This window comes from Meleagris gallopavo, chromosome 23 (genome assembly GCF_905368555.1).
Source record: "Meleagris gallopavo chromosome 23, MGAL_WU_HG_1.1, whole genome shotgun sequence".
In the NCBI taxonomy this organism is placed as follows: domain Eukaryota; kingdom Metazoa; phylum Chordata; class Aves; order Galliformes; family Phasianidae; genus Meleagris; species Meleagris gallopavo.
In genome coordinates, this window is record NC_139426.1 from 1,462,148 (window position 1) to 1,482,946 (window position 20,799).

Sequence of the window (20,799 nt, forward strand, 5' to 3'; positions counted from 1 at the left end):
CCATTAAGCTTAATTAGCTCTGGTTCTAGATTTGTTCAGAAATTTTCCCAAAGCAAAATGCACCCTGCTACTTTCTTAAAAATAAAAATCTCTCCATAGCTAGGAAAGCAGTCGACTCGAGCAAAACTTGTAAAACACATTTATACCTGGCAACAAGGAAGAGGCAGACACACGTCAGCACATAAGCAAATAGGAGGCCAGTCCAGGTCTCCTTACTGAAAGGAGCCAGGAAGTGGAAGAAAGACATCTCCTGAGAGATGGTGTCCTTTCGAAGCAAGATTCCAATCCCAGTCTGCAGGAATGGCGTAGTGAAGGAGATTACCTCTTCCCTTGCTGACGTGACTGTCAAGGGAGCCACTGCTATGTCTGCTTCCTGTAAGAAGAAGTTAAAATATAACCCATCATCCAACTGCCTGAAGTCTTTTATCACTAAAACAGAATGCTTCCCAGGCTGAGTGGACAGATCCCTACATGGCCAATGGCCATGTAAGCACAGCTCCTGGGCTCCTTTCCTTGTTAATGCCGCAGTTTCTCAAATATAAAATGGAAGTTACCTGTCTCAGAATCTCTCCAATCATCCCTGTCCAGTTCCCATTGGAAGAGATGGCTCCATACTTCCCATCTCCCACCACCTTCACCTTATAGCTGAAGTGAAGCATTGAAGCAAGTGCTTTCAGCAAATCAATGCAGTATCCCTCCAGTTCTGCACTTCTCACCATGACATAAGGATCTTCCTGCATAAACAGGGAAATACAATTACATGCCACCACAATCTGCAGTGTGACTGACACTGAATTAACTCCAGCTATCGCCCAGCTACAGTGCTTTGTTACTGCCTTACCAAGATTGTTGTGACTGTCAAAGCTGGAAGGTTCTCTTCTGGTCCCCTCAAGTCATTGGCCTACAAATAAGAAAATAAAGGAAAAATAATAGGATTTCCCCACTTACCGAGGGTTTACATTATAATGTGTGTGTGTTCCATGACAGAAATTAATCAATCAAAAACATTTCACTTTATGGCATGTAGTCAACATACAAATAAAAATCATGTTAAATACTGTCAATTCTTCAGGTACACAGTGCATACAGTCTTCCGAAGAGAGATCAATTTATGCTGCTGACAAAACAGCTAGCAGCCAATTAAGGCCTCATTAGAGAGCAATTCCTGGAGACAAAACAGCAGGAAACCTGAGATGAAGTGGAAACATGAATTCTCTTTCACATGGAACATCAAATTCAAAATGCATCGTCCAACCTTACAGTCATATAGCTGAAGATGCTTTCTGGTCACTAATACTTCAGAACAGTTCACTTTTTTGCTACTAAAGCTGTCTTCACAAATTAAACACATTGCAGGCTGTGAACTCATCTATTTCTGGATTTAATATCCAAGAGCTTTTGAACATATGACTTTATTGGTAGCCCTGCACCAATGAACTTAAACATACCTTAATCATTGCATCATCATTCCTCATCGCTCCTGAAAAAATAACAACAAAATCAATTCCTTGCAGGGTTTATGTTTACAGTTCCTTAAAAGTGAACTTTCATAAACTCATTTCACTTACATAAACAGAATGATCATCCTTGGACTCAGAAGTTCACAGTACAGCTGACTTGTAGTAATTTGTAAGTTTGTTTCCTTATTCACAACACAGTATTAATGTCAAGCAAACAGAGGCAGAAATACACACATAGATTCAGGCTGCGAAAGTTTCTAATTCTAGCTTTATTATTATCACTCACACATTGAAAAACAGATTTTGCAGAATCGCCCTTCCTGACCAGTTGAAAAGCCACTTGTAGAAGTATTATTAATGAGATTAATTAAGCTTTTGGCTCTACTCTTTGCTCCAATGTGCAGCTCTTAACAAAATCTGTTGAATTATTTGATCCACAGCTTCCTTTATCATAACACCCAGAACACCTCAACTCCCCAAATCTGCAAGAGATATAAACTGTAACAATTGAGGTGCAGAATGAAAAACATAGTTGTGTAGATGTATAGCATATTAACTACCCAGGATTGTTTCTTTTTTCTAGAGCGTAAAACATTATTGCTCCCTGGAATCAAAGAATTCACAGTGCAAAAGCCAAAAAAAAAAAACCACAAAAAACCAACCAAACAAACAAAACAAACAAACAAACAAACAGATAAAACAAAGAAATTAGAGTGCTTTTACTCTTCCAAGCAAAAGCTGTGAGTTTCTCATTAAATATAACAACATATTCATTCGTTATGTATTATTCATTCTTTGGATTTGCATTTTCTTGTGCTGAACTCTACAGTATTGTTAAAACAAAACTTGCTTTTTCCCTGTCCTCCACAGTTCTCCATGGGAGCTGGAAATCTTCACAAAGGAGTTCTCTTGTCTCTCTTCAGAAACTCATTAGAGCCAGTGAAAGCTATTTGAGGCTCCTTTTTTGAAGACCTGCTAGGGTTTTTTGGAAGAAAACAGTCTGTACCAAGGGCTTCAGCTCCCCCACAGTGGCACTGGATGCAGCTGTTCAAAGCCCCATTGTAGGAACTCCTGAAAGGACCATAAGTAATCGAGTTGCAGCCCAAACTCTGAGTTCATCACAGTGACACTTCTCAGAAGCCAAGTCCTCATCGTGAGAATTTACAAAAACATACCACAAAGGGTCTCATCCCTCCACTCTTGCTCCCAAAGGTTTGCTGCTGCAGGAAACTACCGTGGATGCAAAAATCAGCAACCGCAGCAAAAACAAAAAGCATTTAGCACAGATAAACCAGGACTGGCCTTCCTCACCCCCACTTTTCTACCCTGTCCCCCCCTCTGCCTAGGTTACTCTCTGTCCACATTTCCCTTTATGCAGCTTGTGACCATGAGGGATAGCTGAACCAAGAGGTTAGATGGATGACAGTTTTGGAGTACACTGGGACACTCAGGATAAGAGTATCAGAGAAACTGACCACTGTCACTAAAGCTAAAGACTGATGCACATGTAACCTGAAGCAACCTGCTGCTACCACCAGCTCTGGTCAGGAAGGGGACAGGCAGGTGAGAGGGGCAGGAGAACCAGTTGAGGACCCAATTTTTGTTTCCCAGTAATGCTGCAAGGCCAAGCTACTCCTTAGTGTGGACTGAGACAAAGAACACCAAAAAGCCACAGTAAGATTGAAACAACAGCATTGGTTTCAGCTGCAAAAGCAAGCTGCCCAGCTCCTCGCACTGGGGATGCAGTGCGATCCAACCAGCTGACTGCTGTGCACAAGTCACTGGCAGGCTCCTTCTGCTGGCCCTAAGGTAGGTCCTGGCAGCGTCTTCATAACCAAATCTCAAGCAAATTTTAAGACAGTGTCCTAATCTAGCGCTACTGTTAACAAGAATTAACCAACTGCGAAGAACAAAACCAGACTTGTATGCAGCTAGCATTTTTGGCCAAATATTCTCACCTGTCTGGCTCGATTCTCTCAGGAGCAACACAGTTGTAACCACACAGAACATGAAGTGAAGTCCTTTGTCCATTGCAGCAGAAATAGTTACTGTTTAGAGAAAACTTCCTGTTGAAGTTAAAGGAAAATCATTAATACTGGTTTTATGATTCCTCAGTGCTGAGTTAAATCAGTACATCTTGGATTTTCTGCATCTCAATTCTGAAGAGTTCCAATTCAAACAAGGGTCTCCAAGTCACATCTGAGACCAAATAGAACAAACATTAAATAACAGGTCCCCGGGAACACTTTAGTGCAGAAAAAATGATGTGATGAACACATGAAGTGGATGTATCCACTGCCTGCTGCACTGTATCTTTCCCAGCCAGCTCCCCATGAGGAGAGGCAATGTCTCCTCAGGCACAGGATCAGCGTGCAGGCATCGATAAACAGGAGATTTTTCAGGAGGTCTTTATTTCAGAGACATAAAAGCAGAATGTTAAATTTCCCCTTTTTTGGGTTGCAGAGGAAAAAAGCAGCAGGAATGATGCACTTGAGCTAGCGAGGAACAGCTGTTCTGTTTTGTTTTCTGGTAAATTTAACCAGTAAATTATTGCTACTTTTTCATTATGATTGAATATGTACTATAAAATATCTTCAGAAAGATTTAAAAAAAAAACCAAAAAACTATTCTGAGCTGGTAATAAAAACAATTGTTATCACACTGGTTGCTGTCTGTCTAAAAAAGAAACCAAGTGTAAATTTGTGCAAAAAGAGCATTTTTGCGAAGGCAAATATACTTCCTTAACTGTGTGTTGGTACCAAGATAATTTAAGGATAAATGGAATCACCTACAGGGAGAATAATGGGAGGACAGATGACTTCAGTGCCTTCCAGCCTGTAAGGATCTGTCAGCTACTGCTTAAATGAAGCACTGCAACATCCCTTCACCATCTACCTAACAAAGTACTACAACATTTTCTCAAGTTTTACAGCAAAACAAGCTAAGGATTTAAGATGTTACTTCGCTAGAATTGGCTCTAGAAACTTCTGAGTCTTTCAAAATAGGAAGAAAAAAAGACAACATTACTCCTCAGCCACTCTTCTGCACGTAGTGCTGAAGGGAGGCATTAGTATTAAACCGAGCAGTAGAAAAGATGAACAGCCATCAATCAGCAAAAAAAAGGAGACAGCCTGTTGCACAAGAGCTTCAATCTCTGCCAGCTACAAGCACAGCAGTGATTGAAGGCAGAATCTCACTTACAGCAATTCCTTCAGCCTCTCCTAGCTTGCTCTGTCTGACTGGGTCCCAGCAGCAGCACGTCGATGGGCGGCAAATGGAACTGCTGGAACAGAACGCTCGCTGCATCCACGCTGTTATAAGGAGAGCGGGAGGAGCCAGGCGCGGCGCTGCTGCGGGAAGGACGAGCCAGCCGGCAGCGCAGGCTGCGGGAGCGCCTTGCCTTGGGGACAAGGAAGGGGACATCCAGCAGAAAGTTTGAAAGCGGGTCAGTGCGGCGGCTCAATACCACACTGAGACTCGGAAAGTACGAACACCTGTGCGCGGCCTGCTGCGCGGTTCTTTCTGCAGGACCGTGCCCTCGTCAGCTGGACCCACCTCTCCCGGCTGCTGCTGGCTGAAGGCTTTCTCCGTGCTGTGATTCTCTGATCGGTTGGGGGATTCCAGCACAACATCAGAACCCTTACAAACCAGTTACATACGGTAGTATTTCCTCACATCCCAGAATGCTGAAGAAAGGCCTGAGCTTCAAGGTAAACCACGAACTTGGTTGTACAGAACTGTGTACACAGACATGAAATTCCTGACCCCACTTACAATCTCCACTTCAGAAGTGAGCTGCAGTACAACCCTGCCAAATGGTTGGGCCAGGTCATTTATAAATACAGCAATCGAGGCTCTGAAATTACAAAGGATTGCTTTCACAGGAATTCAGCAGAGTAAATCATCATCCTGCAGGGGAGTTGGAACATGTCCACACTCGAGTAAGAAAAAAATTATTTCACACTTATTTGACTTTAAGCTCTGTTCAAGATGGAGATGTCTCGGGCAGCTTGCACCTTCCTCCCTAAGCCCTTTCTATACATGCCACTGAGTTAATCAATCATTAAATGTCAACTGGTCTTCAGCAGTCAGAATTTGCTTACATTTCAATTTTTAAAATACTTATAGTAATGTATTTGGTGATGCCAAAGTGGAAGGGTGGGACTCAGTGCACTGCAGTGCAGGGGAGCTCCAAGATTACTTTTACTGCACTTCAGACACCAAATGGTGCACATCATTCTTACAACATGAATTATGGCAAGGTGCTACGCTATCAGTGATAAGCACTTCTTTCTATAGGACAAAACCAAAAAGGTGCCAGGAGATCCATTCAGCTCGGATTTCTCTCAGATGCTCTGAATTGCTTGCAGCTCCACTTCAGGTACTAGCTTTGGTCATTGGCACGATTTATTTTGCACTTTATGTGACAGCCACACTCTGGAGACTCAGGCAAAGCCTTGCACTTAGAGGGAGGTTAACAAAAATCAGATGAGTTAAGGTTCCCAGCTGCTTCTCATGAATATTTTTCTAGGTTTTAGCAAGATGCACATTATGGTATGTGATTTTTCACAGCTGGCAGCTAATGAGGGCTAAGCCACTAATAAGCTCAGCTACAAGCAGCTGTAAACATCTCAGCACTGTCAAAATGAGTTTTTACAGATACAACCAAATGTTCATCATCAATGATCTTCAACACCAAGCTGGAGGAATACAGACCATAAACACCAAGGACAACCATGTACTGTCGGGACTCCTAAACTGACACTTTAATGAACTGAAAAGCATTTGGGACAAGTCTGTGACCTCACAGGGAGAGCTCAGGATGATGGAAGATGGCTGCTGTTACTCTACATGCCAGCAGGAATAGATACAAAATGGGCCTTCCCAAGACAGAGTTATGATCATTACTGTTGCCTACAAAGCAAGATTACAAGGACCAAATACTTTGGCATTGAAAACCCATTAAAAAAAAAAAAAACTGTGTGCTTGTTATGCACACTTCACTGAATTCTTACCTGCAGCTTTGGACGAGATAGAGCCAAGCAAGTGTTTTCACACATTAGTTGAAGATCCCTATGTATGCTGCCTTTCTCTCTAAATTCTTTCGCCAGCTTGATTTTGAGACCTCCACTATTGCTCCAGTTCATGTAGGAAAAAAAAAAAAAACAACAATCTAAAAGTGTTTTGCTTAAAGCTCTCGAGTTTGTTGTTATTTTGAGGGGGGGTAGGGAGCAAGACAAGAAAAGCCCTCTCCCAAACCTAGAAGATACTTAAAAACCTGTTACCAGAATCAGCATTAATCTTTTCCTTCTGTTAATCAAACACTAAAAATTGGAAATAGAATACATTGATTGGTTAGATTATCATTGTTGTAATTATTCTTCAGAGCAAAATTACACTGAAGCAGAAAGGATGAAGAACAAAACTTAAGTAAGTTCCTGCTGCTCAGCAGTGTAGGTACCACAAAATAAATTCCATTCATATGAATACACAGACACATCATTAATAGTCTTGTGCAGTGCAACAGAACAAGTTGGCAAGGCAGTTACTACTGATTTGCAAACAGGAGGACAAAATTCACATGTACCCTAGTAAGTTAAATCCAATTGCTGCTCTTTAAAAACGTGAACAAAGAAAGATATTTTGAAGTGTTGCGTGATATTGTCTTCTGCAAGGTGCATTAATTTAACAAGTACTGCTTAATCAATAAAAGATAAAACAGCATTGTGGATCTTGGTCTTTGAAAAGAGGCAAATAGACCTTTCACACATTAACCTTCTGAAGCTGTCAGTTTGCATGTCCTTTTTTGCTTTAAAGATAAAAGAAAGCAGCAACTCCCTGCAGCTCTTCAGCCCATAACTGAAGTATTACAGGCTGACTTTCTTGTCTAAAGAATGTTAATGAAATTCACTTTGTTTTAAGATACAATGCAGGACTGATCTTGGCAGATCACACATTCCGCTGATGATTTACCTTTTTTTTTTTTTCTTCAGAGACTGCAAAGATATTGTAGATTTACTTCAGTGCATGTTCCAAACCTTTGTTGCACAAACCTCAAGAGCCTCTCATCCAAATTATGAAGACAAGAAATGAAGATCAGAGCTGGGATGGAAAACTGCAGGAGCGTGTTCAGACAAAGCATCACTTTAAAATATTTAATCAGAGAATTTTACTCCTCCCAGCCCCCACTTCCTTGTTATGCTGAAATCATCAACCATAGTTAGCTGCACCTTTTGGTATCTCAGGGTTGAAATGTTTGTGACCAAATGCCAAGAACTCCGTGCTAGCCTCACATCCATAAGTGAACTGAGGACCTTTCCAGGTAAAGGAATGAACAAAGTAGTGCACATTTTCACTGTGCACTTTGCTGGGACAGGAAGAGATTTTTTTTAATAAGTATTTTCAGTTAGATTTTAAACAACCTCAGTGATGAAATAGGTCTATCTACCTTACATGAAAAAAATAGTTTATCTTTGTATTGTTCTCTATGACATTCACTTCCTTGGCTGTCTCAGAATAGCTCAGGTCCTTTGATAGCACCTGTTGGGCTACAAATTCCATGACTCCCCCAAGAATTTTCACCCAAACAGTCATCACTGGCTGCCAACACTAGTTCAAACTTATCCACATGCTGTGTATCACACATCAGAATGCCAGTCTCTACCAATACTTGCATGTGTTTTGGTGCACCAGAGAAAATTTGAGCAGGATCTGAACTGGATATCATTCTGAAAAAAGAGTAAAATTAAATGTTATAACGGCATTAAAAAAGCGTTGTTACAGCTAAACAGTCAACAGCTGGAAGATTAAATATGTTTATTTTAGTAGTACAAGGTGGTCTTACAAACAAATTTTTAGATTTTGCAATATACACAGAAGAATCATTACAAACAAAAGCAAAATATTTTCTCAATAATAGGGACTCTATGTAGCTTGAAAATAAAATTAAACCTCTGTTTCTCTTTAAAATGCATCTCAGTAAACAATCTTCTCCATCACTGATAAAATACATCTATAATAAATGACTTTGGAGGGGGGAGATGGGATGGAGGAAACACCTTGAAAAAAAAAAAGTTAAAAAAATGGGGAGGAAAAATGGTTATTCTGTTTAGCTTGCTATATAACTCTAAATATGTTCATCTAAAAAAATTAAATATATATATTTTAAAACATATCATTGAAAATTTTGCATGGCAGTGCAATACAGAAGTAGTAAAATTCATCCAAAAAAGTGCTATGTACAGCAGCATTGTTAAAATACCATAAAGAAGGATGGTTCTGTTTTCAAGAAAAGATCAGTGTGCTTTTTAGTCATTTCTGAATTAGTGTCAGAAGATTTTGCCTGCCTTTTTTGACTAATTCTCCCTTCTCATCTCATTCCCACAGATGATGTTTTGAGACAAGAAACAGTCACAGTTCAGTTTAAGTGTGTGCATGTGTACACATACAAGCAGACATATACTTGCATACACACGGATGCATACATATATACTTATATATATATATATATATAAAAAAAACAAGTTTGGTTTAAAAAAAGCATTCCTTTGGAACATGGCAACAGATTTTCTTTCTTCAAAGACTGCGACAATATGGATTTTCATTGAAATAAGACTATCTACTATATCGTTAATTAAGGAAGGAATTCCACTGCAATTCTGACCATTTCCCAGATGCCTCCAGCTCTTCATGAGAACACCAAAACAAGTTACGTGATTTCAAATCCAGCCTCCTTTCATGGATACATAATTCATAAGAGTAACATTAGCTGTCACAAGCATCACTGATGTTTAACTGCTAGACAAAGCAATTAATGAAAGTAGTAAGGAGCAAAAGTTTTGCACAGAGCAAGTTGCAAGGGCAAAGAAGTGGTCACACACAAAGGAGGCCAGATTTGAGGCTGGAAAAAACGTAATAAAAAAAGGAGGTCAGGTCATTAAGACTGTAAAAATATGTCTCTGATTTCACTTGGTTGATCGAATTCCACAGACGGATGACAAGTCTAACACTCATCTATTCTTTTGGAGTCAGGATCTTAAGTACCTTTGCCATCAAGGGAAGGCCAGGAAGCACTAAGCCATAAGGATATTTTGTGCCTCTCAGGTCACTGTGTTTTGTCTTGAATGTAAACATCACCTTACTCAGTGCCCCCCAGAATTATAGTTTCAGCATAAAGAAGACTTCTGTGTCAGTATTATAATCAGTTTGGTTCTTAGGCTGGGATGTAAACACAGCAGGAGAAGCTATATCCATACAGACTGCTTTTGCAACGCTGCAGGCTCCCTCTGGATTTCCTCTCTCTTCAATGGGACTCCCACTGAGCTGGCCCAGGCTTTGCAGTCGCTGTCTCTCCTGAGCTTGCTTGGCTCTGTTGGCAATGTACCGCACCCTGCTCTGACTGCGAGATGATGACCTGCGAAGGAGTCCTAAGCTCTCCGCTTCCTCTTCAGATTCAGTTGGATCAAGACTGATGGGGGAAGTGATATCATTTTCCTGTTGAAAGGCTGTTAGCCTTTTCAGCTGCTCAGTCAGTTCATCCTGGGGTTTGACAGAAGTTCTCAGGCCTGCAGAGCGGCGCTGCTCACGCATTGATCGAGTGACAAAACTCCTGCTGATGCTACGATATTTGCTTTCAAAAGTGCACACAATGTCATCAGAGGTAAGGTCTCCAAGACTCTTGGATTTCACCTGGTTATTTCCAACCTTATCCTGTGCTTTGGATTTGTTAGAAGATTGCCTGAGACTTTCTATGTACAGCCTGCTCCAGGTATGTCTCCTAGGAATGGATGAGAATGCATCCTGAGGACTCCTTGCAAGAGGACGGGGGCATAATTCATCCGCTGGCAGCTGGTCAGATCTCAGGTTAGGATTGGATTTACTCTTGCTCACTACTGACATTTCATTACCTGACGTTGTAGCAGACCGTGGGCGAATACCCCTTCTCATGGCAAGGGGCTCAAAGTTCTCATGACGGATGCCAAGATCTGGAAGGCTTTTGCGAGCTAGATTAGGTAGAGAGAGATCTATCACAGTGTCATTGGAGGACATGCTGGAAGAGGAAGACATGCTGTCACGATGATTGCTGCAATCTAACTTGCTCCAGATCCGGTCATTAACAGTAGCATCAAAGTATACTTCTGCTGCTGGAGATAGGCTACTTGGATTTTTTATTAAAGCTGAGGAGTCTGACTTTTTCAGCCCTTCACTCTTTGACTTCCTTATTAACATGTAAGAGCTCGTCTGAGAAACAGGTAGAGCCTGTGCAGCCTGGGCTTTCTGGAAAATATCTGGAGACAAAGTTGGATGTGAGCCGTTAATCATATTGTTTTGCTGCAGGACAGCTGCTGCACCAGGCTTTTGGCTTTTCAATACAGCAGTGGTTTTCAAGTCTTTCAATACCTGCCCTGTTTGATCTTTCTTCTTCTGGCAGTTTTCAACAGGCTGGCCAGCACTCTTAGCTTCTGCCACCACCAGCCAGGCTTTCTGAGGATGCGCTGCCAAATTAACTTGATCTTCAGCTTCAGTGCATGCCTGAGTCCAACCATTTTCCTCTTTGAGAAGTCCTGCCATGCTTGTCCTCTCATTGTCTTGGACTAATACATGAATGTCAGCTGCTTTTGTGGCTATCTGCATTTGGTCTTCTGCAGCCAAATTTGGTCTTTGTTCTCTAGTGAGCAGAGGTTCTGGAGGCCAGTTCAATGGATTGCTTGCTTTTGTTTGAGATTCAGTGGAATGATCAGACATAGACCCTTCTTCAGAATCACTGTAAGGAGTAATGGGTAGAGGAAAGAAGAGGCTGGCATGATGGCTTTCATTTGCAATAACAGGCTCTTCAGTGATCGTTTCTAGGCTGCATAAAGAAGTGACTGACCTCTGCATCGAGAAATGGCTGACATCTACTTGGGAGACATGAAAGAAGAAAAAGAAACAAACAAGAAAAACAGATATTGGGTTAATTAGCTATTATGAACTCCAGTTTAAACTGCAGATTTATCCTTTATATGGTATCCTTTTGCTTTTAAGGTAGGAACTGCATATATTAATAATGATTTTTTTTTTTTAAATAACTGAAGATTTCAAATGCCTAGCAAAGGCAGCAACATTTTTGGTTCTTTCTGTTTGAGTTGCCCAAAAAAGCAGTTGCTTCTGAAAAATCCCAGTCCATGCATGAATTTTTCTGATTGTCTTAATCAAAGAACAACTGTATCCATCCATTTCTTTGTGTCTTTGGATCCTCTATTAGAATCTAACTTCTTCCTCCACCATTCAGCACCAGCTGCATTGCTCTTTTCCTTCTTTCCAGCACTCAAACATGACAGCACATCAGATCATGTATAATAATCAGAACACCTTCAGTAACCAATAGATGTGATCTTAATAATCAGTCAAAGAAGAGAAATATCATAGCACTTCTGGAGCAGTTTACAAGGTAAAACAATCTGTATACATTCTATGTAATGTAGTGAATGTGCCTTTTAAAGACAAAACAAAACAAAAAAAAGCTTTAAAAAGTAACTTTGTTTTCCTAAGAGTTTGCCATTTCTTCTTCACAAGACAGTACAGAGATGCATGCTTTATGAATAGCAGGCTCACAATACAACCCTGAAGAATCATTACATCCACTATACTACCTGAAAAAAAAAAAAAACAACCAGCTCTCCATCTGCAATGTTTCTATTCTGTACCTAAGAACTGACGCATTCATGCCAAAAACAATACTTCCCATGTCTCTAAAGCACAATGCAAACATGCTTCAAAACAAAAAAGCAAACAGAAGTACAGGCAACAAGGTGCTTGAATCAGTGACACTCACTTGAAGTTACCTTTAACTTGCTTGTCCTTTCAGTTCTTAACTAGAGAGGGAGAGTGTGCATGTAGAATAATAGGACAGAACAGAGGAAAAATCCAGTTAATGTAGGGAAGGCAGGTGCAGGTAACAGGATAAATTAGTGCTGAGGGAGGGAAGGGAGACAGACAAATCTTCAAACATTTTTGTAGGATTCTAAGAATTTCTGACCAACCAGAGCATTTAATAGAATCCGTATATGGACAGATATTAAATCCAGTGTTTTGCTTTAGAATAACAAAAGACAATTTTTGCTACTGTTCAAGAAAAGAAACAGAAACATAATATGAATTTGTTGCCACTAGTCATAAAGAAAGCATCTTGATTGTTGAAGGCTTACGTGCACATAAGCCCATCCACCACTGACAGAACAGCCAAATTTTCAGAATCTGGAGGAGTCCAGAGCTGGCCAGACCAGTGAGCTCTTCCTCTCCCCATGCAGGCCAGGTCACGCGAACAGATTACAGCACACTTACAAAGCAAAATACCAGAAACTGTAATGCTGTTGCCATAAAGGAGACAAACGAGAGACTATACCTTCCTGTCTCACTGTTGCTGCACATCCCATCACCAGAATGTTAATTATGAAATACAGCCATATTAGGCTGATGTTATTGGTTTCCTTGGTGCCTTGGCCCAAGGCACTAAAATAGCAGGAGGATGGGGAAAGCATGCTGTTTGTACAGTGTTTGTCACTGGACCATTGGCATTCAGTCCAAGTGACTATTTCACTATTTTAAAGGTTTGCTGGTTCCATGCTTGAGAAGTCAAATGGATTTAATCAAATTTTAAGCGTATCACAATATTTATTTAGTGACTTAGGGGGCTAGCAGGGGAGCTGGCACTGATAATGGGAAATGGTTCCTTATGTCACACTACTCAGAGCTTATGAAAAGCCCAACGCCAATAATTTAGGCATAGGAAGGGTTCTGCTGCCCTGGATTAACTTCAAGTCACAGGAATTGGCAAACTTCTTTCTCTCCTTCCCACTATCCTGGTATTCTCCTAAAAGCTCAAAGCAGATAAAAAGAATCAAAAAAGAGAGAAAGAGAAACCATAGATGTCCAATTAAATCATATTGGTCAAAGAAATAAAATATTTTAAAATGTATCTGAGGCTTTCAGAGCTCACTGTAAGAGAACAGCCAGAACCTGTTATTAAAAGAAGGACTCTGTCACCAACATATAGTCTGTGAGTAAAGATACGGTGACACCATCCCAGTGACCACATGCATACACCTGGCTTGAAACAACAGTATACTAAAAATGCTGTAGCTTAAATAATCTTCCTTTAAATGGGTGAATTTTACTTTGCAGTTGAGAAATGTTAGCAGTCGGCACTGCTTGGCTCACGTCAAGTAACATCAGATCACATACCTCATTTGCTTTGTATTATGTAACTGGGCCCTCAGGTCAAAGTCCAATTATATATGTAATATTAAGCACATCTGTAAGTGCTTGCTTACTGGGGACTTGTATATATAGGAGCAGAACGATCAAGTGTGATCTCTTAGATAACCCAGACTAGAGAATTCCCTGAACTGATGTCAGCAATTCACACAATAAATTGCAAGTTCTCTGAGGAAGGAATTTTGTTTGATTGTGAAAAAGCACATTAGATATCAGTTCTGTTGTGGTTTTTGCTCAATAAAACACAAATGTTGATGATGGAAATAACGTTCATTAAAACAGGTTTCCTATATTCAATCTCTACTTAATGCTCTGGTTTGGATCTTAAAATTTGCTTAGTATCATACCACATTCACTGGAAAAAAAAAAAAAGGGGGGGGGGGGGGGGGGGGGCAACAAAAAACCCTGAACAAGCAATCCAAACATTCATGGACTATTGACAAGTTTTACTACTGCAGATGGACAACTAGGCGTGGGAAGTCTAAACCAGGCACATCTACGAAAAAAAAATAAAATGAAAATATGCATTTTTTTCCTGTAATTGCTAAAAATAAAGAAAAAAAGCTGTTGATAGCAAAACAGCACACAGGAGCTTCAAGGTAAAGATGCTATGCAGAAGCTGAGACGACGATGTGATCTAAGGTGGAGAAGGGTGAAGAAAATCTGGTCTTACCAGTAAAGAATATAGGGGATTTACTTCGAATTTCCTCCAATTTTTGAACGAATAAGGCATTCATTTCCCTCTGTAGGGTGCCCACTTGCCTTCGAGAAGTTTCAGAACAGCGCTTGGGAAATTCTGGGCTTCCAAGGCTTTCTAGACTGCTGGAGTTGGAGGATATAGAGCCATTGCTGGCTGCAACCAAGTTGATAGTGCTTCCGTACTTGCCACCTGATTGGCACTGCCACCGCTGCCGGGAATGAGCCTTTATTCCATGACATTTAGATTCAACATTTTTCTTCCCTGAGGTCACAAAAGACTGGGTGCTCCTTGTTAGATCATCAGCATTTCCAGTGCTACTGCAAGACTGCAAATCTGACTGTGGTCTGGACTGAGCTTTAACACCCCAGTTTTCAAGCTCTAACCTCTCTTCTCCACTTATACTATTATACTGATCATGGTGAAGCAAATCTTTAGCAATAGGCCTGGTAGGTTGGTCACTCCACTTGCTTTCTAGATCTGGGCTTTCTTTGGAACCAATCATACATTTCATGCAGTTGGTGGCCACTCCAATCCTACCAGAGCTGTTGATGGCGCAGCGTGCAAAAACACTTTGCTTCTCACTCTGGTGCTCCCGGAGCCGGACCCTGTTAGACCTCTGTATGGGTTCACTGAAAGCAGCACCCCCTTGAGCACAACTCTGACTTTTGGCTTTATGAGAACTATGGGCCTTACCTTTCAACCCTTTGCCATGTACCTCCCCACTGGCACCATCCCTGGGAGCTGGTGACAGAGAAGCACTTTCTGGCTCTTGCGCAAAGCAAGGCTGTGAGGCAGCTTCTGCTTCGTGGTCTTCACTGGCCCCTTCAGAGCTGTTGTCTTTTGTGTCAAAAACAATTTCAGGAAAGCCCTTCTTCTTCTTCTGGCTTTTGGTGGGTGCACTTGCTGTCCGTCTCAAGATGTGGCTGCTAAAGGAATGTTTGCGATGGAGCTGACCAGCAGCATGACTGTCCAGGGAGGCCTGCTTTGGATTTCTGAGAAATAGGCCTTTTAGGCCCAGAGCTTGTTTGACCTGGAAAATTAAGAAAAAAACGTCCTTAACAGAAAATGGAAAACTCTTCCTTCGGACCCAGGAACTCAAGTTTAATGATCAAGTCACAAAATGATTCTATACTCGTGCACTGCACACACACATGCACTTACACACAGAGTATTCTGGCATATTTCTAACATCAGCATAAAAACTAAATAAAAAATGGGACAGGAAATAAAAATGTGAAAAATCAGTAGGAACTGTTTTGCAGAATTTCACTTTTTTTTTGTTTGTGTTTACATAACATTTTCCACCAGGCTTATCTCTGTATTTGTCATAAATTTCTTACTAGTTTATAGCTCCTTACACATTCAAATTTGAAGAATGTGTGTAAATAATCCCAAGGAATTAGTACAACGGAGGAATTAGGACACCCTAGTTCTTACACTATGAACTCATGTTCTAACAAACTGCTCTATCAGAAAATACTAAACAACCATATCACATTGTAATTAAAATAAAGCTACAAATACCACTAGTTGATGTTATCTCAAGTGTCATTACCAGCTTTGGGGCTTTGCTAAAGTTAAGACCTGCTGGCAAACAGAGTACTTTAAAAAAAAAAAAAAAAAAAAAAAGCATGTTTTTCAATAAAAAAAATCCACCTGCAAATTCATGCAGCTAAATATGTTAAGATAAGGCCAATTAGAATTGTTGAAGAATTAAATTAAATTTGAAACATAGCACTGAATTCTTCAGCTTATGTAGAACATCATATTTATGCAAAACTGCACATTAGATGCTGACTAGTCTAATTTTTCCTGTCTCTTAAACTGGGAATGGTAACTACCATTCATATTTCAGACAAGAAATTTGCAGCATGCACCAGAGGTTCCAGCAGGAATAAAACAGAACGTTCTGAAAAAATGAGAGGAAGAAACTAAAAAAAGATGCAACAAAAAAAATCAAACAAACCTCACACAAAACAAGCTGTAGAAATGGTGGCAATTTCAAAAGATATTTTGAAATCATCTTAACTTTACTTCTCATGCAACATCAGATAGTTACAGAATTTAAATGATAGTGACATCTTCAGCTAAATATTATTTTTGTCTTATTATATCATATACCATAACAAATTTGATGCCAAAATCTTTACATCTTTGCATCTTCTGTAGCTGTCAGGAAATACACAGAGGACATAAGAATATCATATATTGTTTTTCAGTATAAAGAATACTGATTCCTCACTTAAGCAATATCACAAGAAGGAACTGAACTACATGTTTGACATGTGATCTTCAAATATTTCTCTACCTGTGTGACTACAGTATGATCATTTCCTACCATACAATACATCCAAAGACACTCATGTATGTTTTCATCACTGAAGAAACACATCACAAACAGATGAAGTTAGTCACGTTGAAAATAGAGTACTTCATTTACCTCAGTACTTAAGTATGAAATACAGAAGCACTGTCAAAGATTTCCCCACCATCATACAGTTGATTTACATTTCAGTGAAACTAAAAGAATTTCAGCATTCCTGTAAACATTCCAGGTGTACTTGCCAACTTTTAAAGCCGATGTATGATAGAGTAGATTGGTCTTGATCCATGCATAGAGCCTCACACAAGTAAAGCAGAGAAAGAAGCATTACCCTTCTAATCTACTTCTCCTTTGTTGCTTTTATTTTCCAGTTAGATTAGGCTCTCTTTAGTAGCAGTAGTTCACTTCCTTAAGCATAGAGAATGAACAAAAATATAGTACAGAAGCCTATGATGGAAAAGCATTGTAAGAAACCCATGGTAAATTTGATTGGCATTAATGCAGTTTACTTATCACACGCCAAAATTCACTGTGAGAAAGAGATAGCTAAAAAGAGACCTAGAATGGACTTCACAACTATATAGAGAGTAAGATGAAGAAGGCAGGAATTGTCTCTTTCCCATTTGTGGAAGAAACAGTGCCAATAATACCCAGCAAAGAAAATGTAATTGAAATATTAATAAGCATCCTGTGAGAGCCAGGCTATTTAACAGTCTGCTTGGATCAAAGTAGACTCAGCTTCCTCTAGGAAGCTTCAAAATGAGATTCTGCATTTGTTAAGCAGTGAGGAGAAAAATGTTCCGCTCCAATTGGTGAAAGTTGGCAAGTACACAAATTTATTGCTATAAAAATCATACAATATAAATATTTGCAAAGTTAGGGAAAAAAATGACACGCACATATACATATAATTAAAAACAAAGAAAGAAAAGCACTAATGGAATGGGTGACAGGCAATGCGGGGCCCCAGGTATCATTCCTGATCATTTGGTGCATCTTTGTAAAGTTAGACACTATTGCTTGAATCAATTGATTGATTCAAGAATGCAAAGATAAATTTGGTTAATGTAAAAAAAATAATTCTAAAAAAAAGTTGAAAAAGAGAGCCATTTTGACACAGATCCAGAATATGTGCTTTGAGCCTCTATTCCTGCTTTTATAGGGCCACTTCATTTTTCAAAATACTTACAAAGAGGCTTCTCCACAATTCAGGAAAGTATTCACTGCTAAAGGTTCTTTTCCACATGAAAGAATTACAGCTTATAAGAGAAGAGATGGTAAGCAAAAACTCAAAGACTAGAGAGAGATTATAGAAGGACTTTTATCCTGGATCTGCTTCATAAATGGAGGGCTCTCCAACTGAGCAATGACCCAACAAAACTGACCAAGTCAAATGTCACAATTCATGGTATGAGTTGAAGGGCTTCAAAATGCTAGTAAGGAAACATTGATGCTAACGAAGTTAGAGGCATGCAGGTGTGTGCTGGTGGTCACTACACCTCCCTGAGTTAGGAGGGGGTACCTTCAAGGCGTCTAAAAATGTTCTGCTTCTAAAAGTAGACTTTTTTTGACATAGAGAAGCCCACTGAAATCACAAACAGACAGAGTAAAGGCAAATAAGACACACAACAACAGAGAGGGAGAGTTTCATCTAAGAAAAAAAAAGAGAAATTCCACAATACACAAATAGACTACAGAAGAGACGGACAAAGAAAAGTGTCTCCAGGAAACAGTGCAAGCTAGAAGAAATTTCAGTTAAACACATGTTGAAGCAAAAGAAATCTAAGACACTGCTTTTGTGATGCCAAACTACTGAGAGGGTTGAATATCTGCCTCTGGAAAAATGCTAAAAAGCTTAATGTTTGCATTAGAATATTTGGATTAATAAAGGACGTGTATACCAGACCTGTAGCTACAGTGTACAAGCTTTCTTTCCAAGTCCTTGCATTTTAATTAGGCTGTGCACCACATCAACATTTTAGCACCAGAAAATTTCAAGAGACTGCAATGATGATGAGAAGCAACAAGGGGTGTGCAATATATTGAGAACATGAAAAGGGGACAAAGCAATCAAGAAACAAATTAGTGCAGTAGTTTGGAAGCTAGCAGGTAAGGACAGGGAAGAGACAGTGTGTTACATAAGGGTCGTTTAGCTGTTTGAAAACTTACGAAGAAAATCTACTGACCTCAAAACAGCTGCCAAAGTTTAAATAGGCATGTCACCCTACTACAAATTATAACTATCATCAGCCAGGTACTCATGAAGAAGCTATTAAGAGCAAATAATTGTGAAAGATTAGATAAAGTAAGGATTATAAGAGTAATAATGCCTCACAACATTGCCAAATAAGAACAGAGGTGAAAACTCTTAAGACTGTGAACAATCTCTTTTGCAAAGAATCACAATCAGTATCAGTGACTTGGAAGCTGAAGTTATTAGTCAAGATGGTAGACTCAATTTGTCTTAACCTAAAAATCCCATTTGACAGCAGATACTAAGTGTTAGATTTCAGTTACTAACAGGATATTGAAGTATTTGCTATCCTTGCAACAGCAGCACAGGCATCACCTGAATGCAGGGCACAACTGGAATACAAAAACTGCACATGGCACAGAGATAGAATAGAATCTGTCTGTTCTCCATCATTTTGACTAAGAATAGAACAGAAAAGAAGAAAAAAGATGAGTAGCACTGGTAAGGCCAGTCATCATCTCTGCTGGAGTTACAGAGCAAATAGATGCCTGCTTTCATTAAAGGATATAGCTGAAGGACACAGCCACTAAGAAGGTAAGATCAGTTCCCACTGGCCTTGTGACCAAGGCTGAGCTTATCCAGGACTTGCTACAAGTCTGGTGAGTTTGAAAGACCTATTCAAGAATGAGCAATAGACCTGAACACGGGAGCTCCAAAGCTCATAACCAAAAGTAAAGCTGTTTGAATCTTTGTTAATGCACGCATCCAGCAAGTGTCTGCAAGCTTTCTGAGAGAATCACATCCCTACTCACAGTCATAAAGGCATGACTTAGATACTATACAGTTCCCTCAAACATAAAAATACAGTTAGAAAAAAATCTTAGCATTGAATTAGTCAGCTTCCCATTACTCTTCTCTGAAGAGCATTAAGTGGCCTTTAAAGACCTTCATGTTAGCTTTTTATTTGTGACAGGGACTACGGTCAGATATTAAAGCCTGTTCTCTGTCTTACTCAGACCAACACCAACTACATCTCTTGCTCAATAGAGCTACATTCAGACGTACAAAATGCAGGCAACAGGGCGTTTCAGGCAGGACTCCCACCTCTATCAGTCTGAAGCGATACCTGCCCAGAGACTCAGTGTCAGGTATCAAATAAAAAAAGCAGGAACTGAGCTTAACATCTCATTTCATGAGGTATTTAACATCTCATTTCATCCTCATGAAAGCCACACTTTCCAGAAACAGCTCTTTTTATAAACTGAAAATGAAGCTTTCCTAGTAGTTATCTTGGTTTCACCCCACTAAATTACAGCAATTTAAAAAGCTATTTTACTTTGTAAGAATTATTTCAATTCTTTCTACATGAACACCATACACACACAAAACAACAGCAACAAAAAAACCATCTTAGAATTCCCATCCAGTTCAATGCTGCCTCCTGCTGTCAGGATATTGATGCATCACCTCGTTGAAAGGGTTCAGCCTCACACTGAGTGAATATAAACTGGTTTTGAGATTCGCAAGGCCCTATAAGATACTCAGAATCCTGAATCTCATTGAAATTTATTCAGAAGTAATTAAATCCAGTTTATTTCCCCGCGGTGCACTCATTTCTAGCTGGCACAGGAAAAGTTAGAGCTTTATTTTTAGCTTGAGAGTTATTTACATGAATTAGTTGTACTTCTCCTGCACATGAAGCAAGCACACTATTACTAAGAAATAAACAATGAAGAATAAGCCCAACGATAATTATGAAGACCAAATCTCCCCTGCACTTTAAGTGCTGTTATGGAAGAATTCCTAAGCAGAAGCAGCTAAAAACTTAATTAAATTTAAAATGCAAAATCATCAGGCAGACCAGGCC

At 39.8% G+C, this 20,799-nt stretch overlaps 2 protein-coding genes across 7 annotated transcripts in view; both read right to left on the minus strand.

Moving 5' to 3' along the window:
* Positions 1-6,610, minus strand: part of LOC100550056 (putative glutamate receptor) — an 11,841-nt gene extending 5,231 nt beyond the window's left edge. Inside the window, exons 1-7 of one of the 3 annotated variants that reach the window (XM_003212211.5) lie at positions 6,476-6,610; positions 4,662-4,743; positions 3,419-3,526; positions 1,449-1,480; positions 842-901; positions 555-734; positions 147-373 (exon numbers count right to left, since the gene is read on the minus strand). In XM_003212211.5, coding sequence (XP_003212259.1) covers positions 147-373; positions 555-734; positions 842-901; positions 1,449-1,480; positions 3,419-3,491 — 572 coding nt within the window. In that variant the 5' untranslated portion in view covers positions 3,492-3,526; positions 4,662-4,743; positions 6,476-6,610. Of the gene's footprint in view, positions 1-146; positions 374-554; positions 735-841; positions 902-1,448; positions 2,691-3,418; positions 3,527-4,661; positions 4,744-6,475 lie in introns of those variants that run through there. The other 2 variants (XM_019622524.3, XM_085242568.1) reach the window with 2 other exon arrangements.
* Positions 6,611-6,612: 2 nt separating this feature from the next.
* The window catches only part of PLCH2 (phospholipase C eta 2), an 81,683-nt gene continuing 67,496 nt past the window's right edge, over positions 6,613-20,799 (minus strand). Inside the window, exons 22-24 of one of the 4 annotated variants that reach the window (XR_014887916.1) lie at positions 14,389-15,445; positions 9,504-11,356; positions 6,613-8,188 (exon numbers count right to left, since the gene is read on the minus strand). Coding sequence is in view for 3 of the 4 variants with exons in the window: in XM_085242563.1 (XP_085098689.1) it covers positions 9,618-11,356; positions 14,389-15,445 (2,796 nt within the window). In the remaining variant the exon portion in view is untranslated. Of the gene's footprint in view, positions 8,189-8,259; positions 11,360-14,388; positions 15,446-20,799 lie in introns of those variants that run through there. The other 3 variants (XM_085242563.1, XM_085242564.1, XM_085242565.1) reach the window with 3 other exon arrangements.